At 36.8% G+C, this 18,080-nt stretch overlaps 2 protein-coding genes and 1 long non-coding RNA gene across 3 annotated transcripts; 2 read left to right on the top strand and 1 right to left on the bottom strand.

The window, feature by feature from the left end:
- Nucleotides 1–1,019: 1,019 nt before the first annotated feature.
- Nucleotides 1,020–11,783, top strand: LOC103517857. The gene is made up of 6 exons (XM_008482908.2): nt 1,020–1,136; nt 1,656–1,795; nt 2,339–2,474; nt 9,360–9,432; nt 9,833–10,002; nt 10,920–11,783. The coding sequence occupies exons 1-6, from the start codon at nt 1,020–1,022 to the stop codon at nt 11,505–11,507; spliced, it is 1,224 nt and encodes a 407-aa protein (XP_008481130.1). The 3' UTR covers nt 11,508–11,783.
- Nucleotides 8,194–8,628, top strand: LOC113470990. The gene is made up of 2 exons (XR_003393859.1): nt 8,194–8,264; nt 8,558–8,628. It is a non-coding gene; the product is annotated as an uncharacterized LOC113470990 (long non-coding RNA).
- Nucleotides 11,784–15,512: 3,729 nt separating the features above from the next.
- Nucleotides 15,513–17,052, bottom strand: LOC103517856 (polypeptide N-acetylgalactosaminyltransferase 5-like; the record flags this gene model as incomplete). The annotated part of the gene is made up of 3 exons (XM_026829813.1): nt 15,513–15,605; nt 16,012–16,116; nt 16,894–17,052. Coding segments are annotated over 3 exons (357 nt in total), but the record flags the coding sequence as incomplete, so codon positions are not given.
- Between the last annotated feature and the right edge of the window lie 1,028 nt (nt 17,053–18,080).

Genomic DNA, 18,080 nt, shown 5'->3' with positions numbered 1-18,080 from the left:
GTTTTCTCTGCTTCTTGTTCGAATTCGACTTGTTCTTGTTTTCGTTTTGAAAATTTTTTGTAACGGTATGATCAGCTGATTTGAATTTGGCATTTTCATTTCTCTTTGGATTACTCAAATCCAAAGCACACGAACCCTGCGAGGTATGTTCAGGAATTGGCAACGCCGCATTGTTTGTTTTGATTTTTGAAAATGTGTTCTTTTTTTGAATATTTGAAGTTTGAAGACTTTGAAGTTCTGAACTTTTGAGCTTTGGGATTATCTTTGGATTATTCTTTATCAAGCCGATTTATACCTACAAGCCTTTTAAGAGTTATTGAACAATTAATCATGGCACATAGGAAATAAAGGCTATCTCTCTCAAGGGTAACTGTGCTTTCAAGTCTTCTTATTTCCACACCCTTCACAATGGCTCCCAGTGATCATAGAATGCCAAGGGTTTATAAAGAGGGAGCCAAGATCTTGAAAGAAGTCATGTTATCCAAACGAGGTTTGAAGGATGTCATATATTCTAATAGGAATAAGGTGAGTGTAACTTATCAGTATCACCAAAGTTTTACCTCATACTAAGTCCTCAGCGTCATGATAATCTTCTGTTTGATGGTATTCATAACAAGAGCAAGATATAAAGCATTCAGTCAGCATTCAAAACATTTTACTGAGTTGGTGCAAAGTCACCCGGGCAGGTGCAAAGTCACCTCAGATGACGGTATTTGAAGTTTGATGTTTGAAGTTCTGAACTTTTGAGCTTTGGGATTATCTTTGGATTATTCTTTATCAAGCCGATTTATACCTACAAGCCTTTTAAGAGTTATTGAACAATTAATCATGGCACATAGGAAATAAAGGCTATCTCTCTCAAGGGTAACTGTGCTCAGTTAACTGTGCTTTCAAGTCTTCTACAAGCCTTTTAAGAGTTATTGAACAATTAATCATGGCACATAGGAAATAAAGGCTATCTCTCTCAAGGGTAACTGTGCTTTCAAGTTTCAAGTCTTCTTAGTTCCCCACCCTTCACAATGGCTCCCAGTGATCATAGAATGCCAAGGGTTTATAAAGAGGGAGCCAAGATCTTGAAAGAAGTCATGTTATCCAAACGAGGTTTGAAGGATGTCATATATTCTAATAGGAATAAGGTGAGTGTAACTTATTAGTATCACCGAAGTTTTATCTTATACTAAGTCCTCTCCTCAGTGTCACAATAATCTTCTGTTTGATGGTAGGTATTCATATCAAGAGCATGGTATGGGTCATTTTAGCCAGAACCTCAAATTCAAATATCACATTGTTCCCCAGGTTGGGGGAAAAGGTCTCATGATCCTGATTCAGGGAAAAGAATTAACAATTATCCAAACGAGGTTTGAAGGATGTCATATATTCTAATAGGAATAAGGTGAGTGTAACTTATCAGTATCACCAAAGTTTTACCTCATAGTTACCAAGTCCCCAGTGTCATGATAATCTTCTGTTTGATGGTGTTCATATCAAGAGCATGGTACTTTTGGGTCATTTTAGCCAGAACCTCAAATATCACATTGTTCCTCAGGTTGGGGGAAAAGGTCTCATGATCCTGATTCAGGGAAAAGAATTAACAACCTGTACCTACAGTTGTCTCCATACCCATATTTTAGAAATGTTGTTCTTCTACTTTACAGATGCTGTACAAAAAGCTATTTGTATTGCTAAATACATATCTTGACCATCAGAACTCCATCAATAAATTTGTTGAAGAAACAAGTTTAACTCAAAATGTTAAAGATGAGTTTGTTGCTAAAATTCTGTGCACTGAATTACTGTATGGTAGAAAGAGCTTACCAAGTGTAGAAAATAATACAATGAATACTGTGAACAAGGCATATGAAATGTATTGTGAACAGAACCCAGGTATGTTCTCCCTGTACTTAAAAGCCATAAGTCCTTTGAGACTTTAGAAGATTTTAAAGGAAAGAAAAATAGACTTGGGTACACGTCTGGTTTGTAGATGAGATCTCCTTTTACTTAGCTCTGCCAGCCTAGTTAGCTTGGTTGATAGCGCGTCTGCTTTGTAAGCGCTAGGTCGCGGGTTCGATTCCCGCGACCCGAATTTCATCCTAAACGGATAATGTTCGTCCTTCCTTCTCTATCAACTATGTGTGACGCCCTATGGCTCACGGCTATGTGTGACACCCTATGGCTCACGGCTATGTGTGACGCCCTATGGCTCAAGGCTAAGGGTCTCATTCCACTGCATATTTCGTCTTTGGCGACAGTTACAGTTCCCTCTATCAAACCTCTTAAAAAGAGGTAAAGAAATGTAGGCCACTTTTTTAACTGTCGATATTGTTCAAAATAATAATAGCAACATATTTGTCCTCCTCCCTTATGATTTCAGCAAAGTATATGCCGTGGACAAAGATCCAAAGAGATACAAGTACATGAAGGAAGTGGTAGAGCTGGCCCAGGGGTCTGGAGTTGTGAGCACCATATTGTCCGACATATTTGATATCAAGATGGCAGACTACACGGATGTGGAATATGTCCTTGTAGATCCTTCCTGTTCTGGCACAGGTGAGTCTCCTCTCTCTCCCTCCTTCCCCTCTGCCTTCCTTTCTCGCCCTCTCCCTCCCTCATCTCTTCCCTCCAGCGAGTTCAATAAATAATTAAAGTCATCCCCACATATGAGGGCTTTGGTTTGAATTTAAGGGGTTTTCTTTCATTGTAGAAAATCCCCCTAATTCCGGCCAGGGCGGAAATTTTTCTAACCAGACTTTTTCGTTCTTGGATAGGCAAATATTCAAATCATGGTAGATAAAGTGAGATTTGTTCACCTACCTGTTCTGTAGCACATTTTGGTTGAGGCTGGATGTTGAACTGAATTTTGTGCTGAAACAAAAAAGAGTTAGGTACCTATTTAAGTATCTGTACTAGAAAGAACCATGATTGATTTTGAAACCATTTGAGCTAAAAGGTCACATTGTAAGAACTTGAGTACCTATTCAAATCATGGTAGATAAAGTGAGATTTGTTCACCTACCTGTTCTGTAGCACATTTTGGTTGAGGCTGGATGTTGAACTGAATTTCGTGCTGAAACAAAAAAGAGTTAGGTACCTATTTAAGTAGCTGTACTAGAAAGAACCATGATTGATTTTGAAACCATTTGAGCTAAAAGGTAAGAACTTGAGTATTCAATATGTTTGAAGTTATTAAAGAGGGATAAAGGAAAAATAGATGCCAAGGCAATGAGCATACAATACCTGATGGTGTTCTTGAGCACAGGTTGTAAGGGTGCTGATGGTTTTTTGAAGTCACTGACTGATGCTTTCTTGTCCGGCAAACAATTGGCATTTACTATACCTAGTACACTTCTGGTAGGTATTTTGGAAACATTTGTGGCAATGTTCTTCCCAGGTAGAATGTTTTCATTTCCAGGTGCAATGTTCTTTTGCTTCAACATTCTCAGATTTCTCTCCACCTGTTAAACAATATTTCCAATAATTAGTCAGACCTAGGGATAAATGAACAATCTAGACATTAAAAACTAAAATATATTCCCAAATACTTCTTCACCAAATCACCACTCCCTTGTCATGGTAGGTCAAACCCTTGGTAATGTGAGTTGCCTGTAATGCACAAAATGAACAATATTTCCAATAATTAGTCAGACCTAGGGATAAATGAACAATCTAGACATTAAAAACTAAAACATATTCCCTAATACTTCTTCATTAAATCACCACTCCCTTGTCATGGTAGGTCAAACCCTTGGTAATGTGAGTTGCCTGTAATGCACTAAATTCTTAAATACCTTAACCTTGAAAGTCATAGATAGGTTATCAATTAACCAATTACCTGTGTCTTTGTTCTGCCCAACAATCTTATGTTTGTAGCTACAAGTTTCAAACCAAACAAGTAACAATCTTGCTCTACAAAACATGGGTAATGTGAGAACCTATCCAAGTCTGTTCTGCCCAACAATCTTATGTTTGTAGCTACAAGTTTCAAACCAAACAAGTAACAATCTTGCTCTACAAAACATGGGTAATGTGAGTACCTATCCAAGCCATTTCTGATTTCTTACCTGGGTGTTTCCACTTCTGTTCTGCAAAGCCATGATGAACGCAAGTTAGATCTACTAAAATCACAATAAAATGAAAATCGGAAAGTAAAAAACAACTGATTCGAAAATCTCAGAACAAAATTAAAATATTCAAGTTTGGGGTCTAAAATTTCTTGTGTCCAACGAAGCTGCTGTCATTTCTGGAATTATGGAATACCAAGAAAAAGAAGCACAAAAGGAAAGACACTGATCTGGATCAAAGTACGAATGAAGGTGAAAGGAAACGAAAGAGAGATGGCAAAGCTGATGAGGAATGTGTTGAAGAAGTGGAAGATGAGATTAAAGGAAAGACAGATAATGAAGAAATAGTATCGAGGAAGGAGAAAAAGAAGAGAAAGAAACATATGTAGACACCACAATAGCTGATGGCAGTAGAAAGAAAAAGAAGCACAAAAGGAAAGACACTGATCTGGATCAAAGTACGAATGAAGGCCAAAGGAAACGAAAGAGAGATGGCAAAGCTGATGAAGAATGTATTGAAGAAGTGGAAGATGAGATTAAAGGAAAGACAAATAATGAAAATGAAGAAATAGTATCGAGGAAGGAGAAAAAGAAGAAAAAGAAACAACAAGAAGAGAGCTAATGGAAAAAATACGTATGAACCAAGTAGGATCTTCCAATCTAATCGTAAGTCCCAAAGCTACAGACAGTCTAATGGTAACTTTAAATTGGTATATTTTTGTTCTTCATTCATCTGCAAGAAGAACGCCTCTTGGAAAGCTCAAAATGCCTTTCACCAAATGGCCTGTACACCTGGAGTAAGAGAAAGTACCTTGGTATAAAAGCCCTACTTTAAAAGAGCTGAAAAAAATCTGCGTTTGCCTGAGATCGAACCCATAACTGCGAATATCGCGAACAAACCGCGGATACTGCGCACAAAACCGCGAATACCGCGAATAATCCGCGAACAAACCGCGGATACCGCGAACAAATCGCGGATACCGCGAACAAACCGCGGATACCGCGAACAAACCGTGGATACCGCGAACAAAATTGGTATATTTTTGTTCTTCATTCATCTGCAAGAAGAACGCCTCTTGGAAAGCTCAAAATGCCTTTCACCAAATGGCCTGTACACCTAGAGTAAGAGAAAGTACCTTGGTATAAAAGCCTTACTTCAATCCTTTCTTTGTAGCTCAGATGAAGCGACTGGCAATCAGGAATTCACGGGTTCGATTCCCAGGGCTTGCACTCAGTCTAAGGGCACACTCAGGTTCTTTGGTAGCAGAACGGCGCTGCCATCAAAATCGATTTTATTATTACTTTCCTTCCTATAGGATAAGGAAAGTAAAAAGTAGATCTGTAAAGTAGAATTTGTAAATAATAAACGCTTACTTCAATCCTTTCTTTGTAGCTCAGATGAAGCGACTGGCAATCAGGAATTCACGGGTTCGATTCCCAGGGCTTGCACTCAGTCTAGGGGCACACTCAGGTTCTTTGGTAGCAGAACGGCGCTGCCATCAAAATCGATTTTATTAATACTTTCCTTCCTATAGGATAAGGAAAGTAAAAAGTAGATCTGTAAAGTAGAATTTGTAAATAATAAACGTATTTACGAATACAATTTTAGGAATAATAATGTTTTACTTATGTACATTGACTGGGGTATGTATTTACAGTAATTAATTAATAATAGACTACATCTTAATAACATAAATGGGTTCAACGAAGGACTTAATAGGAAATTTCACTCTTGGGAGATTTTTAATTGCCAATAAAAGACTCACGTAGATAATGCTAGATTTAAATAGTGTTAAAGCGCCATGAAGGGAATCCGTTTTTAAATCTTTTTTTAACTCTTTTATTTTACCGACTCCTTTTTAAGCAATTGACTTAATAGCAAATTTGAATAGGAAATCTCCCATTGCTAAAATTTCCGATTCAGTCCTTGGTAAAAACCCACCGCAATTCTTTTGGTATTGGAATAGGTATGTCTGCAGAAACTTAAACATAAGGCACCATTGAATCTAAACATTAGATTCATTAATAGGCTTTTGGTTGGTAGTACGTTTTCAATCGCAGGAATAAATAGGTAAGCGGATGGCAACGAATATCTTTCTTCCTTGGTACAAATTGTCTGTCGCTATGGGGGTTCGAACCTTAGCCTCTCATATTGTGAGTCGAACGCTCGTACCCTTATAATGTTAAAGCTTTGTATTTACAAATTAATACCGCTAGTATCCAACAGAGCTAAGTTTATTTGACCATTCAAACAAAGTTTACACTAAGTAGGTACTTTAGACTTCAATATGTAGTTTTCTCTGGTAGGTACCAGAGTAAAACTAGACCTGGATTTCCAGATCTAGTTTTACTGTACCAAGGCATATCTACTAAGTAAAATTATAGGTGCTAAAAAATTGAAATTAAGATGAAAGGGTATTTATAAAGTGTAGATTTAAATTTCCTAATTTAAATTAGGAAATTTAAATCAATACTTTATTTTTAAGTCTACAAACTACCTATAGATTAGTCAAGGACCAAACCAAATCTTTTTTTCTTTAACTACCTATTAATTTTTTCTTCCACCAAAGAATGGAGGGCCATAGTTTGAAGGTGAAAAACACCAAACTGTTCTGTTCTGTGATATATTTTGATGGTAAATCCCCAATTATAAAGTATATAAGTACCTAGTAGGTCTGTACACTTGAGTGGACTAGGGTTGTAATTAGGACCTGAGGCTAACTACCAAAGAAAAACTATTCTTTTTACTTACTTTTGACACTGTTGTCTGTCTGGTGGGAGCTTTGAGAGTTGGTGGTTTTTGAGCAACAACTGCTTTACCACACCAAGTAAAGACATTTAACATTCATGTGAGCTTGAAATATAAACAAAACAGAAATGGATCCAAATGTGATGATCACATTCTTCCTGTTCAGTTGTGCCATGTTTACATTCCCCTTCGTTACATTCTTTGGTGTGAAACACATTTGTACTGACTATCTTCATCTGGACGATAAATTCACGGTGAATGCTGTCAGTGTATTCTCCGCTGTTGTTGTTGTCAACTTTATCATTATGTTGTATGCTTTCGTAGCCATGAAGGAACCAGATGAGCCAGCAGAAGAGAAGAAAGATAATTGAACTTTTCTCTCCAAAGGTATTATTGATGCATATTTCAATTGAAAGTGTTTTTTTTTTTTTTTTAATTATTAAATGAATATGTAGGTAGATACCTACTGGAAAAACTATTTAGCTTGTGTTGGGGTAGGTAACTTGTACCAAGTGGGAAAACCCAAATAATAAAAATGTTTTTTCTTGTTCTGCATGGCTGAATCCTGATTTTGTTCTGTTTTCAGATGTCAACAGTAATTCCATTTTTGATAGCAAAACCGACTGTGATACACTAGATTCCACCAATCATTTCATCTCTGCCAAAAAGAAGCTTCGTTACGTTCGAGTAAACACTCTCATGATAAGCACAGAGGACTTGATGGAAAAACTTGTAAATGATGGCTTTGTCCAGTTGCCAAATGCTAACAGCTATGATGAGTTTCTAAACACTATAGCAGAGTATACGGGAAGGAATCAAGTAGATGAAGAATATTTCATTCAAGACTTTCACCTCAATGATGTCCTGGTGTTTCTGCAGAGCACTCAGTTTCACAATTATGCCCCCTATAAGAATGGCTCATTATTTCTACAAGATAAGGTACCTGCAGTTTTCAACTTAAGATAAAACTCGGTTGGAAATCATCTTTTTATACTTTTACCTATGTACCTAATTGATTTAAAAGAATTTATGTAACAAATATGGAATCTATTCAAACTAGCACTGATTATCAATTGTAGACATGAGAATTGAGTCCATTAAGTAGGTAAAAATTCTTTTTAAAACATGTCAAATTTTATTCTTTCCTTATAAGAATGGCTCATTATTTCTACAAGATAAGGTACCTGCAGTTTTCAACTTAAGATAAAACTCGGTTGGAAATCATCTTTTTATACCTTTACCTATGTACCTAATTGATTTAAAAGAATTTATGTAACAAATAAGGAATCTATTCAAACTAGCTCTGATTATCAATTGTAGACATGAGAATTGAGTCCATTAAGTAGGTAAAAATTCTTTTTATAACATGTCAAATTTTATTCTTTCCATTTCTGCAGAGCACTCAGTTTCACAATTATGCCCCCTATAAGAATGGCTCATTATTTCTACAAGATAAGGTACCTGCAGTTTTCAACTCAAGATAAAACTTGGTTGGAAATCATCTTTTTATACTTTTACCTATGTACCTAATTGATTTTAAAGAATTTATACTTTTACCTATGTACCTAATTGATTTAAAAGAATTTATGTAACAAATATGGAATCTATTCAAACTAGCACTGATTATCAATTGTAGACATGAGAATTGAGTCCATTAAGTAGGTAAAAATTCTTTTTAAAACATGTCAAATTTTATTCTTTCCTATGTCTGTCTTCCTAAATATTATCTCGTTTTTTCATGATATTCCAGGCAAGCTGTTTCCCCACCCATCTGTTATCACCTCCCCCTCACTCTGTTGTGTTTGACACCTGTGCAGCCCCTGGTAACAAAACCTTGCACCTGGCAGCCTACATGCAAAACCAAGGGTAAGATCACGTTTTATCCTAAAGCTGTGTCCATAGATTCACTTCGTCGATCGACGGCCGTCGACTGACACAGTCTTGTGTTCTTGCTTAAAAAAGTGAAGAAGGCTTTCAATTCATCCAGACTGTACTTAAAAGCCATAAGTCCTTTGAGACTTTAGAAGATTTTAAAGGAAAGAAAAATAGACTTGGGTACACGTCTGGTTTGTAGATAAGATCTCCTTTTACCTAGCTCTGCCAGCCTAGTTAGCTTGGTTAATAGCGCGTCTGCTTTGTAAGCGCTAGGTTGCGGGTTCGATTTCCGCCAGGGGCGAATTTCATCCTAAACGGATAATGTTCGTTCTTCCTTCTCTCTGCGATTTCGGAACGATAAGACTTTGGTAGTTACAGCTCCCTCTATCAAACCTCTTAAAAAGAGAAAGAAATGTAGGCCATTTTTTTAATTGTCGATATTGTTCAAAATAATAGCAACATGTTTGTCCTCCTCCCTTATGACCAAGAGAGTATGCAATTAATGCTGCAACCTCTGTAGATCTACTGTGACCAGTATTTATTCCCCTGCCCGAGCTGCTATCCCCCGGCCTTGATGGAATCTAGTGCCCCCAAACTGATGGGGTCTAATGAGGGGTTTGATAGGTCTGCTATCCCAAGGCCTTGATGGAACCTAGAAGTACCCTCACTTGTCCGACATATTTGATATCAAGATGGCAGACTACACGGATGTGGAATATGTCCTTGTAGATCCTTCCTGTTCTGGCACAGGTGAGTTTCCTCTCTCTCCTGCCTTCCTTTCTCACCCTCTCCCTCCCTCATCTCTTCCCTCCAGCGAGTTCAATAAATAATCAAAGTCATCCCCACATATGAGGGCTTTGGTTTGAATTTAAGGGGTTTTCTTTCATAGTATAAAATCCCGCTAATTCAATCCTGTTGGCCCACCTCTGTAGCCGAGTGGTCAAGAGCACTGACTCTCAACCTGAAGGTACTGGGTTCGAATCCCGGCCAGGGCGGAAATTTTCTAACAAGACTTTTGCTTTCTTGGATAGGCATGGATGTAAGCTAAAAGAATGCCTTGAAGTAATGCGAAAGCGGTACTGACGTACAATTTTTTCCCCCATCAATCATGTAAATTATGTCATATTAGAAAAAATAATAATAATTTCAGGTATCACAGAGCGGGCCAAAATCGACAACAACGCCTCGATATCCGCGGGCCGCATCCGAAACCTGGCCGGATTCCAGAGAGACCTGCTCAGTCGCGTGTGTACCTACTTCACGCACGTGAAACGCATCGTGTACTGTACGTGCTCCGTGCGAGAAGAAGAAAACGAGCAGGTAATAATAAGTTTATTGTTAACATTCAGAATCCTTTACAGACTTTTCTTTCTATATACCTCTAAGTAGTCTAAGTACTTGTGTACTTTTAGGGATGGTTTACATTTTTCATTAGTATTTATACTTCATTATTGTTCGTGAGATAATATTCCTGTAATTTCTTCTTCATTTCATTTTTGTTGTTTATTTTATTTCTTTTAGTTCGTTCAGTAGGCTGTTTAATATTGTTGGGATTTGATGTTCGAGTGTTGTTTCTCTGTATTTATTTCTTATGTTTGGTATGATATACAGGGTGGTTCGTGATTTGCGAACCACGCTTATATCTCAGAAACGGCTGGGAATTTAGGAATGAAATAAACGGCATCATGTAGATGAAATTTTGATGATTAAAATGGCTTTTTTTAAATTTGCAATTTTTTTTGCAAAACGGCCCATTTTTTGCCAAATATAGGTCACTCTTATGGGAACCCCCATTTTTTATTTAATTTTTGGAATCAGCATAAAATTTTAATTGAAAAAATGTATTCACTCGAAAAAATTTGCTCTACAAAAATTCTGTACAATGTGAGAAAGAAAAACAATTTCTTAATTCTTTCTTTAGTTTTTGTATTATTCAATTTTTGTAGAGCAATTTTTTTCGAGTGAATACATTTTTTCAATTAAAATTTTATGCTGATTCCAATAATTAAATAAAAAATGGGGGTTTCCATAAGAGTGACCTATATTTGGCAAAAAATGGGCCGTTTTGCAAAACAAATTGCAAATTTAAAAAAAGCCATTTTAATCATCAAAATTTCATCTACATGATGCCGTTTATTTCATTCCTTAATTCCCAGCCGTTTCTGAGATATAAGCGTGGTTCGCAAATCACGAACCACCCTGTATTGCTTGTTTCTTGTTTCATATTGTGTTTCTAGGTAGTCGAGGATATCGTGGCCAAACATGGGGATCGCTGGGAAGTGGAAGATTTGACCCACCATCCGGCACTGGTCGGGTGGAAGCACTTTGGCAGCGAGAAGTACGCGCATGGGCGGAGATGTTTCTATGCGTTGCCCAGTGATTATTGTACGGGATTCTTTGCGGCTGTGTTGACCAGGAAATATGATTCTTCAGGGAAAAACAGTGATGGTTCATCTTGGAAAAACATTGATGGCCCTACGAGAAATAATACTGTTGGTTCTGGAGAGAAAAACATCTTCAATTCTACAGGAAAAAACTCTCGGAGAGAAGTTGAGGAAAGTAAGAAAACTAGTGAGGGAGAGTTAGAAGAGGAAAGTTCAAGTCAGGAGAGAGACTTGGATGACAAAGCTGGTGTGGAAACATTGGAACAGAGCAAAAAGAAGAAGAAGAAGCACAAAAAGAAGGATTTAGGTGAAGATCAAGATAAGAGCAGAAAGAAACATGAAAATGACGAAACTGTTGAATCATGTGTTGAAAGAACAGAAGATACAAAAGATGAAAATAACTTACTTTCCGTCAGAGACATGGGTAGTGAGATTTTGTAACTTCCCGACTTGTTCCCATATCCATAAAGAAAACCAGTTTTGGTTTCTGCTGGTACGCAAAAGGTTAGTTTTTTCTGCGTGTGGAGTAAAAATTGGGGAGTACAAAGTCCTTACTGGAACAGGGCACAGGGCCCAGGAACCTAATGTCAGCCATTCACGCTCAGATCAGGGTTTATACGCGACCTGGAAAACCTGGAAAAGTCATGGAATCTGATAATCGGCCATAAAGTCATGGAAAATCGTGAAAATTTAAAGAAAACCTGGAAAAGTCATGGAATTTGCCACCCAGTCAAAAATTAAAAATGTTCAAATTAAATATCAAGCTTTTCCGAAAAACGGCCTGCGGCGCATTCCCCCTCATATTCCTTGTCGTTCTGCATATTGCATATTTTATTTAAATGAAGGGGTAATCTTACTGATTTTCAAGTACCTCAGCCCCCTAATTTTCTGGAAAAGTCATGGAATTTCATTCTGAAAAAAGCGTATAAACCCTGCAGATTATCTGACAGACCCGGAACGTACGAAGACCTGGGTCTATCAGACAGTCTGAGCGTGAGTGGCTGGCATAATTCTAAACTCCACCCGGTCAAAAATTAAAAATGTTCAAATTAAATATCAAGTTTTTCCGAAAAACGGCCTGCGGCGCATTCCCCCTCATATTCCTTGTCGTTCTGCATATTGCATATTTTATTTAAATAAAGGGGTAATCTTACTGATTTTTAAGTACTTCAGCCCCCTAATTTTCTGGAAAAGTCATGGAATTTCATTCTGAAAAATAAAAAAGCGTATAAACCCTGCAGATTGTCTGACAGACCCGGAACGTGTGAAGACCTGGGTCTATCAGAGAGTCTGAGCGTGAGTGGCTGGCATAATTCTGGACCATTATCGGGAAGCAGAAGTCAAATCAAACATCATTATGGTATTGATGGTTATCAATATCGGGGAAGTACAAAACCATAATATGGGAAGTACAAATCTCTGTATGCATAATTCTGGACCATTATCGGGAAGCAGAAGTCAAATCAAACATCATTATGGTATTGATGGTTATCAATATCGGGGAAGTACAAAATCATAATATGGGAAGTACAAATCTCTGTATTTACAGTCACCTTTGCTGTACTTATGTAACTTTCAAGTCTTAATTTAGAGTATTTAGACTGCCAATATACGACAGTTTAGTTTAGATCAACTACAGCAGATCGCTGAGTAGTGATATCTTGTCTGCTTCGTAGTTTTCAAAGTCCCATCGCTGATTACTTCTCTCCTCATCACAATCTTGCATGGTCAGCTTCAACTTGTTGGTGGAGATGGCTAAACATTTCTTGCTTGTACCGTGGAAAATTAGACGGCGCTGTAAAAACGAAATTGCGGATGTTAGGAGACTGGTCAATAAATAAATAAACGATGAAACACGCCAATTAAATTGAAAATTCAGTGATGATAAACCACTTGAAAAAATAGAAAGTAATAAAATTGAATAGGTAAAGAACTAACGAAATTGTGGCATTTGTCTCGTTCAGTTTGAAAGACATGTAGAAATAACTTTTGAAGAAACGATTGGACCAAAATCACCTCAAATGAATGTTAGGAGACTGGTCAATAAATAAATAAACGATGAAACACGCCAATTAAATTGAAAATTCAGTTGAAAATTAAATTGAAAATTGAATTGAATAAAATTGAATGGGAAAAGAACTAACGAAATTGCGGCATTTATCTCGTTCAGTTTGAAAGACATGTAGAAATAACTTTTGAAGAAATGATTGGACCAAAATCACCTCAAATGGATGATCATTATTACGGTGGGTATTATTAAATTTTCTTTAATTGAAATGAAAACATGTTTCTCTTTCTCTCCCGTACCTAAGATGTTAGGAGACTGGTCAATAAATAAATAAACGATGAAACACGCCAATTAAATTGAAAATTCAGTTGAAAATTAAATTGAAAATTGAAAAATTGAATTGAATAAAATTGAATGGGAAAAGAACTAACGAAATTGCGGCATTTGTCTCGTTCAGTTTGAAAGACATGATAGACAAATAACTTTAGAAGAAATGATTGGACCAAAATCACCTCAAATGGGAACAGTTGACAGGAGATGTTAATTTAAAGCATAGCATGGAAATCTTTTCATCTGCTAGTTGCTACAGATAAAGCAGTAAGTGTAAGTAAAGATACAACACTGAAAACAAGTTAGACTATTATTCAGACTAGGTAGCTAAAATATCCAAGCATTAACTTTACTTTACTACACTATACATTATTTTAAAAAGCAAAAATAATAATACTTACTGAAAATAGAAACTACCATGCACATAAATGGGAACTTGTAAAATAAAAAAAAGGCTTGTAAGCGATTTATATAGCTTTTACCAAAGTAGGAATCAGACCAACTAACCTTGGAATTCACTTTTTTCATTGAATGAAAAAATACGTACCTTATAACCTACCCTTCCTAGATGTTAATTTAAAGCAAAGCATGGAAATCTTTTCATCTGCTAGTTGCTACAGATAAAGCAGTAAGTGTAAGTAAAGATACAACACTAAAAACAAGTTAGACTATTATTCAGACTAGGTAGCTAAAATATCCAAGCATTACTTTACTTTACTACACTATACTTAATAAAAAGCAAAAATAATAATACTTACTGAAAATAGAAACTACCATGCACATATGTAAATGGGAACTTGTAAAATAAAAAAAAAGGCTTGTAAGCGATTGATATAGCTTTTACTAAAGTAAGAATCAGACCAACTAACCTTGGAATTCACTTTTTTCGTTGAATGAAAAAATACGTACCTTATAACCTACCCTTCCTTAGGGTTTGGTGAATAAAACTACCTACTATTGCTATTATGTTTATCACTATTATTGCTATGATTATTGTCCTTATTACTATGATTATTATGTTTTCAACATCAAATGAACCAGGGCCCCACGCGGCAAATAAAATTGATTCCAGCCTTATGGAACATGCGGCGAGGGAAACTAAACGACTTATACAATGAGGCCTTTTAATCCCCATAATGGTGATGGGTAGTGGCGGACCTAAAGGTAAAATCTAGTGTTCTAGCTCGTTTAAAGTTCTTCTGGACAAACGGAATAATCAAATGAACCAGGGCCCCACGCGGCAAATAAAATTGATTCCAGCCTTATGGAACATGCGGCGAGGGAAACTAAACGACTTATACAACGAGGCCTTTTAATCCCCATAATGGTAATGGGTAGTGGCGGACCTAAAGGTAAAATCTAGTGTTCTAGCTCGTTTAAAGTTCTTCTGGACAAACGGAATGAATCGTAAAGGTTTAACTCGATTTTGAAAATGTCTATAGTTTGAAAATTTAATGCTTCGGTATGTGTACTGCTCGAATAGGAACGAAAAGTTCCTTTACTCCAACAGTAGGCTACGACTTTTAAATTTTATGTAATAGGTATTATTCTCAAATTATGTGGAGGACAAAAATTCCATTTAATTTGGTACACATCTCCAACATTTAAATTAAAATTGCTGAAAGGCTTCTATTCTCAAATTATGTGGAGGACAAAAATTCCATTTAATTTGGTACACATCTCCAACATTTAAATTAAAATTGCTGAAAGGCTTCTAATTAAATACCATGGGGTCATTGAGGCCCCCAAGCCATTCTTTGAATGGGTTCTATAGTTCAATATGATTTGCTAACTTACTGCATAAAATAAAAGCCTTGGTGTATCAGTGTGAAAGAGCACTTTGCTCTTCGTTACTGGGTTTCACCTATTTGAATTTTTGCCAGGGTTTTAATTCCTTTTTATTTTTTTCTCCTACGACCATGGGGTCATTGAGGCCCCCAAGCCATTCTTTGAATGGGTTCTATAGTTCAATATGATTTGCTAACTTACTGCATAAAATAAAAGTCTTGGTGTATCAGTGTGAAAGAGCACTTTGCTCTTCGTTACTGGGTTTCACTTCACCTATTTGAATTTTTGCCAGGGTTTTAATTCCTTTTTATTTTTTTCTCCTACGTTTTTTTTTTCCTGGCGATACGAGAGAGTTTTGTATCAGGGGAAGGATCATCCCTCCGGATTTCTCCGTGCTTGCTCATCATCCAGAACTGGAAATGAAAACGGTCAAGGTCATTTTAGAGAGTCAAGGTCATGACAAAAACGATCAAGGTCGTTAGGGACACGTCAATTTTATGATAAAAACGATCCAGGTATTTGTAAAAAATAAAGTCAGGACCAACCTTGCAAGAAACAATGTTATTTTTTTTTTTCAAATTTTAACCCAAACATTCATTTCTAGTAAAATTCCTTTGCCAATTTCTGACACAGACTTTTTTGTTTTCTCTAAATGTTAACCTAAGCTTTAAAACCCATGTCCGAAAATTTGGCTTTAAACCTGTTAAAAACTAGTAATAGTTTTTAGACTAAACGGACTTTTCAGTCTCATTCTGGCAGTATAAGCAGGGTGTATTCTATTCTAGTCTAATAGGGACGCCGGATGACGCGACATCTTACCTGGTTGCCTCCTTGTTTATGGCACGGGTAAAGGCCGACAGGTTTATGCATATCGGTGGGTTTGCACGCAGAATCAATACACATTCCGGACCAATCGTTGCTCACCTGTAATCCATTTGGAACAATGTAAACGTTAGGAACGACCAGATATTAACTGAATTCTTTAAGTTCAAAGCGCTATAGCCACATTCCGGACCAATCGTTGCTCACCTGTAATCCATTTGGAACAATGTAAACGTTAGGAACGACCAGATATTAACTGAATTCTTTAACAAAGAGCTATAGAACCCGGAAAAGTGGTTCAAGGAGCAAATTACAAGAGTCATAGGATTGTAGAAAAAGTGGCCCAAAAATTTAATGAGTAAATTTCTAATATCCAACATGTTTGTCAAAATTAAAAAAAAAACATGTTTGTCAAAATTTAAAAAAAAAATCAATTTTTAATTTTATGTGTAGGTACACACTTTAATAAATACAAATATAAAAAAAAAAAAAAAAAAAAAAAAAATATGGGGGAAAATTTTTTTTAAATTGAAAAAACTGTAAAAAAAAAAAAAAAAAATATGTGTGGCAAATTTCTTCTAAATTGAACGAACTTGGGAATAAAAATTTGTTCGTTCACTATTCTAACGCTGTTTCAGGACCGAACAGGTAATTTCCAAAAGCAATTTGACCTCTAAATTGTTCCCTCCAAAACGGGACCATTGATGTGTTATAGGATACCTCCGTCCTTTCGCCTTTCCCAATGGTCCCCACTGTCCACTCCCAAGTGCTTCCCACAGTAGATTCGTAGACGTTCAACCCATCCTTAGGGCTATTTGCCCTTACACATAAGTTTCGGAGTGGACTTTTTGTGTGGAGTTAAGCCTCCACAGTACTTACATCTCCGGAAGCCACAGCATCCCCGGGGATAAACAGTTCGGGGTAAATGTTGTCCAGGTACCACTTGAATGATTTGCAGCCCAGATTTCTCCTCAGCTCTTTCCTCGATGTGACGTCACCAAAATCGCCCTGGAAAAATAATGTTCGGAGATGATTAGGGAAAAAATCGATTTACCCCCGGTTCCACAAAGTGAGTTTAAACGTACTTTGTGGCCCCGGACCTTAGTGTTAATATAGGCCCGACGGTGCTTCGAACTTTTAATGCTCGGGCGCCTTTCGGCGCGCTTGATAGCCATAAATATTTAAAGGCACAGATAGCCCAGTGGTAAAGTGCTTGCTATGCAGGAGGTCCCAGAGTCGACCAAAAATATTGCACTTGAATTTTGATTTCACATTGAAAGAAGTTTCGATTCCGATGGTAGGTAGATTATAGGTAGCTAATTGAAATATGAGGAGAATAAAGAACAAGAAACAAATCAACAGAGAGAAGAAATAGAAGGGGAAACGAGAAGATAAAATGAAAAACAAGGAGCGTACAAAGGAACCAAATAAGGAGGAGAGTCGGGAAAACGAAGAACAAGGAGTACACAAAGAAATTACAAAGCAGAGAAGTAAGGAGAGCAAAGAAGGTAATAAGTTGCTATGATCATTATTACGGTGGGTATTATTAAATTTTCTTTAATTGAAATGAAAACATGTTTCTCTTTCTCTCCCGTACCTAAGGGATAATTAGGAATAAGGGGGAATGGAAGAGAGGTGGAGAGAAACGGGGCAGAAACACCTCTAGACCAGGCTCGGTTTGAATTCTTGGAGAAAAAAAAAAGATTGGCCCAGCACCTCCAGGCTGAGAGTTAGACTCGGCCTCTGTGGGGTAGTTAGGTTCGTGAAATTTTCACTCGATTAGGACCATAAAAGCAAAGTTCTGAAACTGTGTAGTTTAATGTGTTTAGAGACATTAGAAGTGGAGTTAAAAAGATTTGGAAATAAATAGACCTTGTTCAAAGGATATGACAAAGCTCTACAAAACGTGGATGAGTCTGTATTTTTATTACATAAGACTAATTTCTGTGATCTGAGCCACAAACTGATTTCTGTGATCTACAAATCAATAAATTATCCTTGAAATATTAGCTGAGCTACCGTTGAAATATTAGCTGAGCTACCGTTGAAATATTAGCTGAGCTACC

This window comes from Diaphorina citri, unplaced genomic scaffold (assembly GCF_000475195.1).
Source record: "Diaphorina citri unplaced genomic scaffold, Diaci psyllid genome assembly version 1.1 scaffold1995, whole genome shotgun sequence".
Lineage (NCBI taxonomy): Eukaryota > Metazoa > Arthropoda > Insecta > Hemiptera > Psyllidae > Diaphorina > Diaphorina citri.
This window is presented reverse-complemented; position numbering and strand designations above follow the sequence as displayed.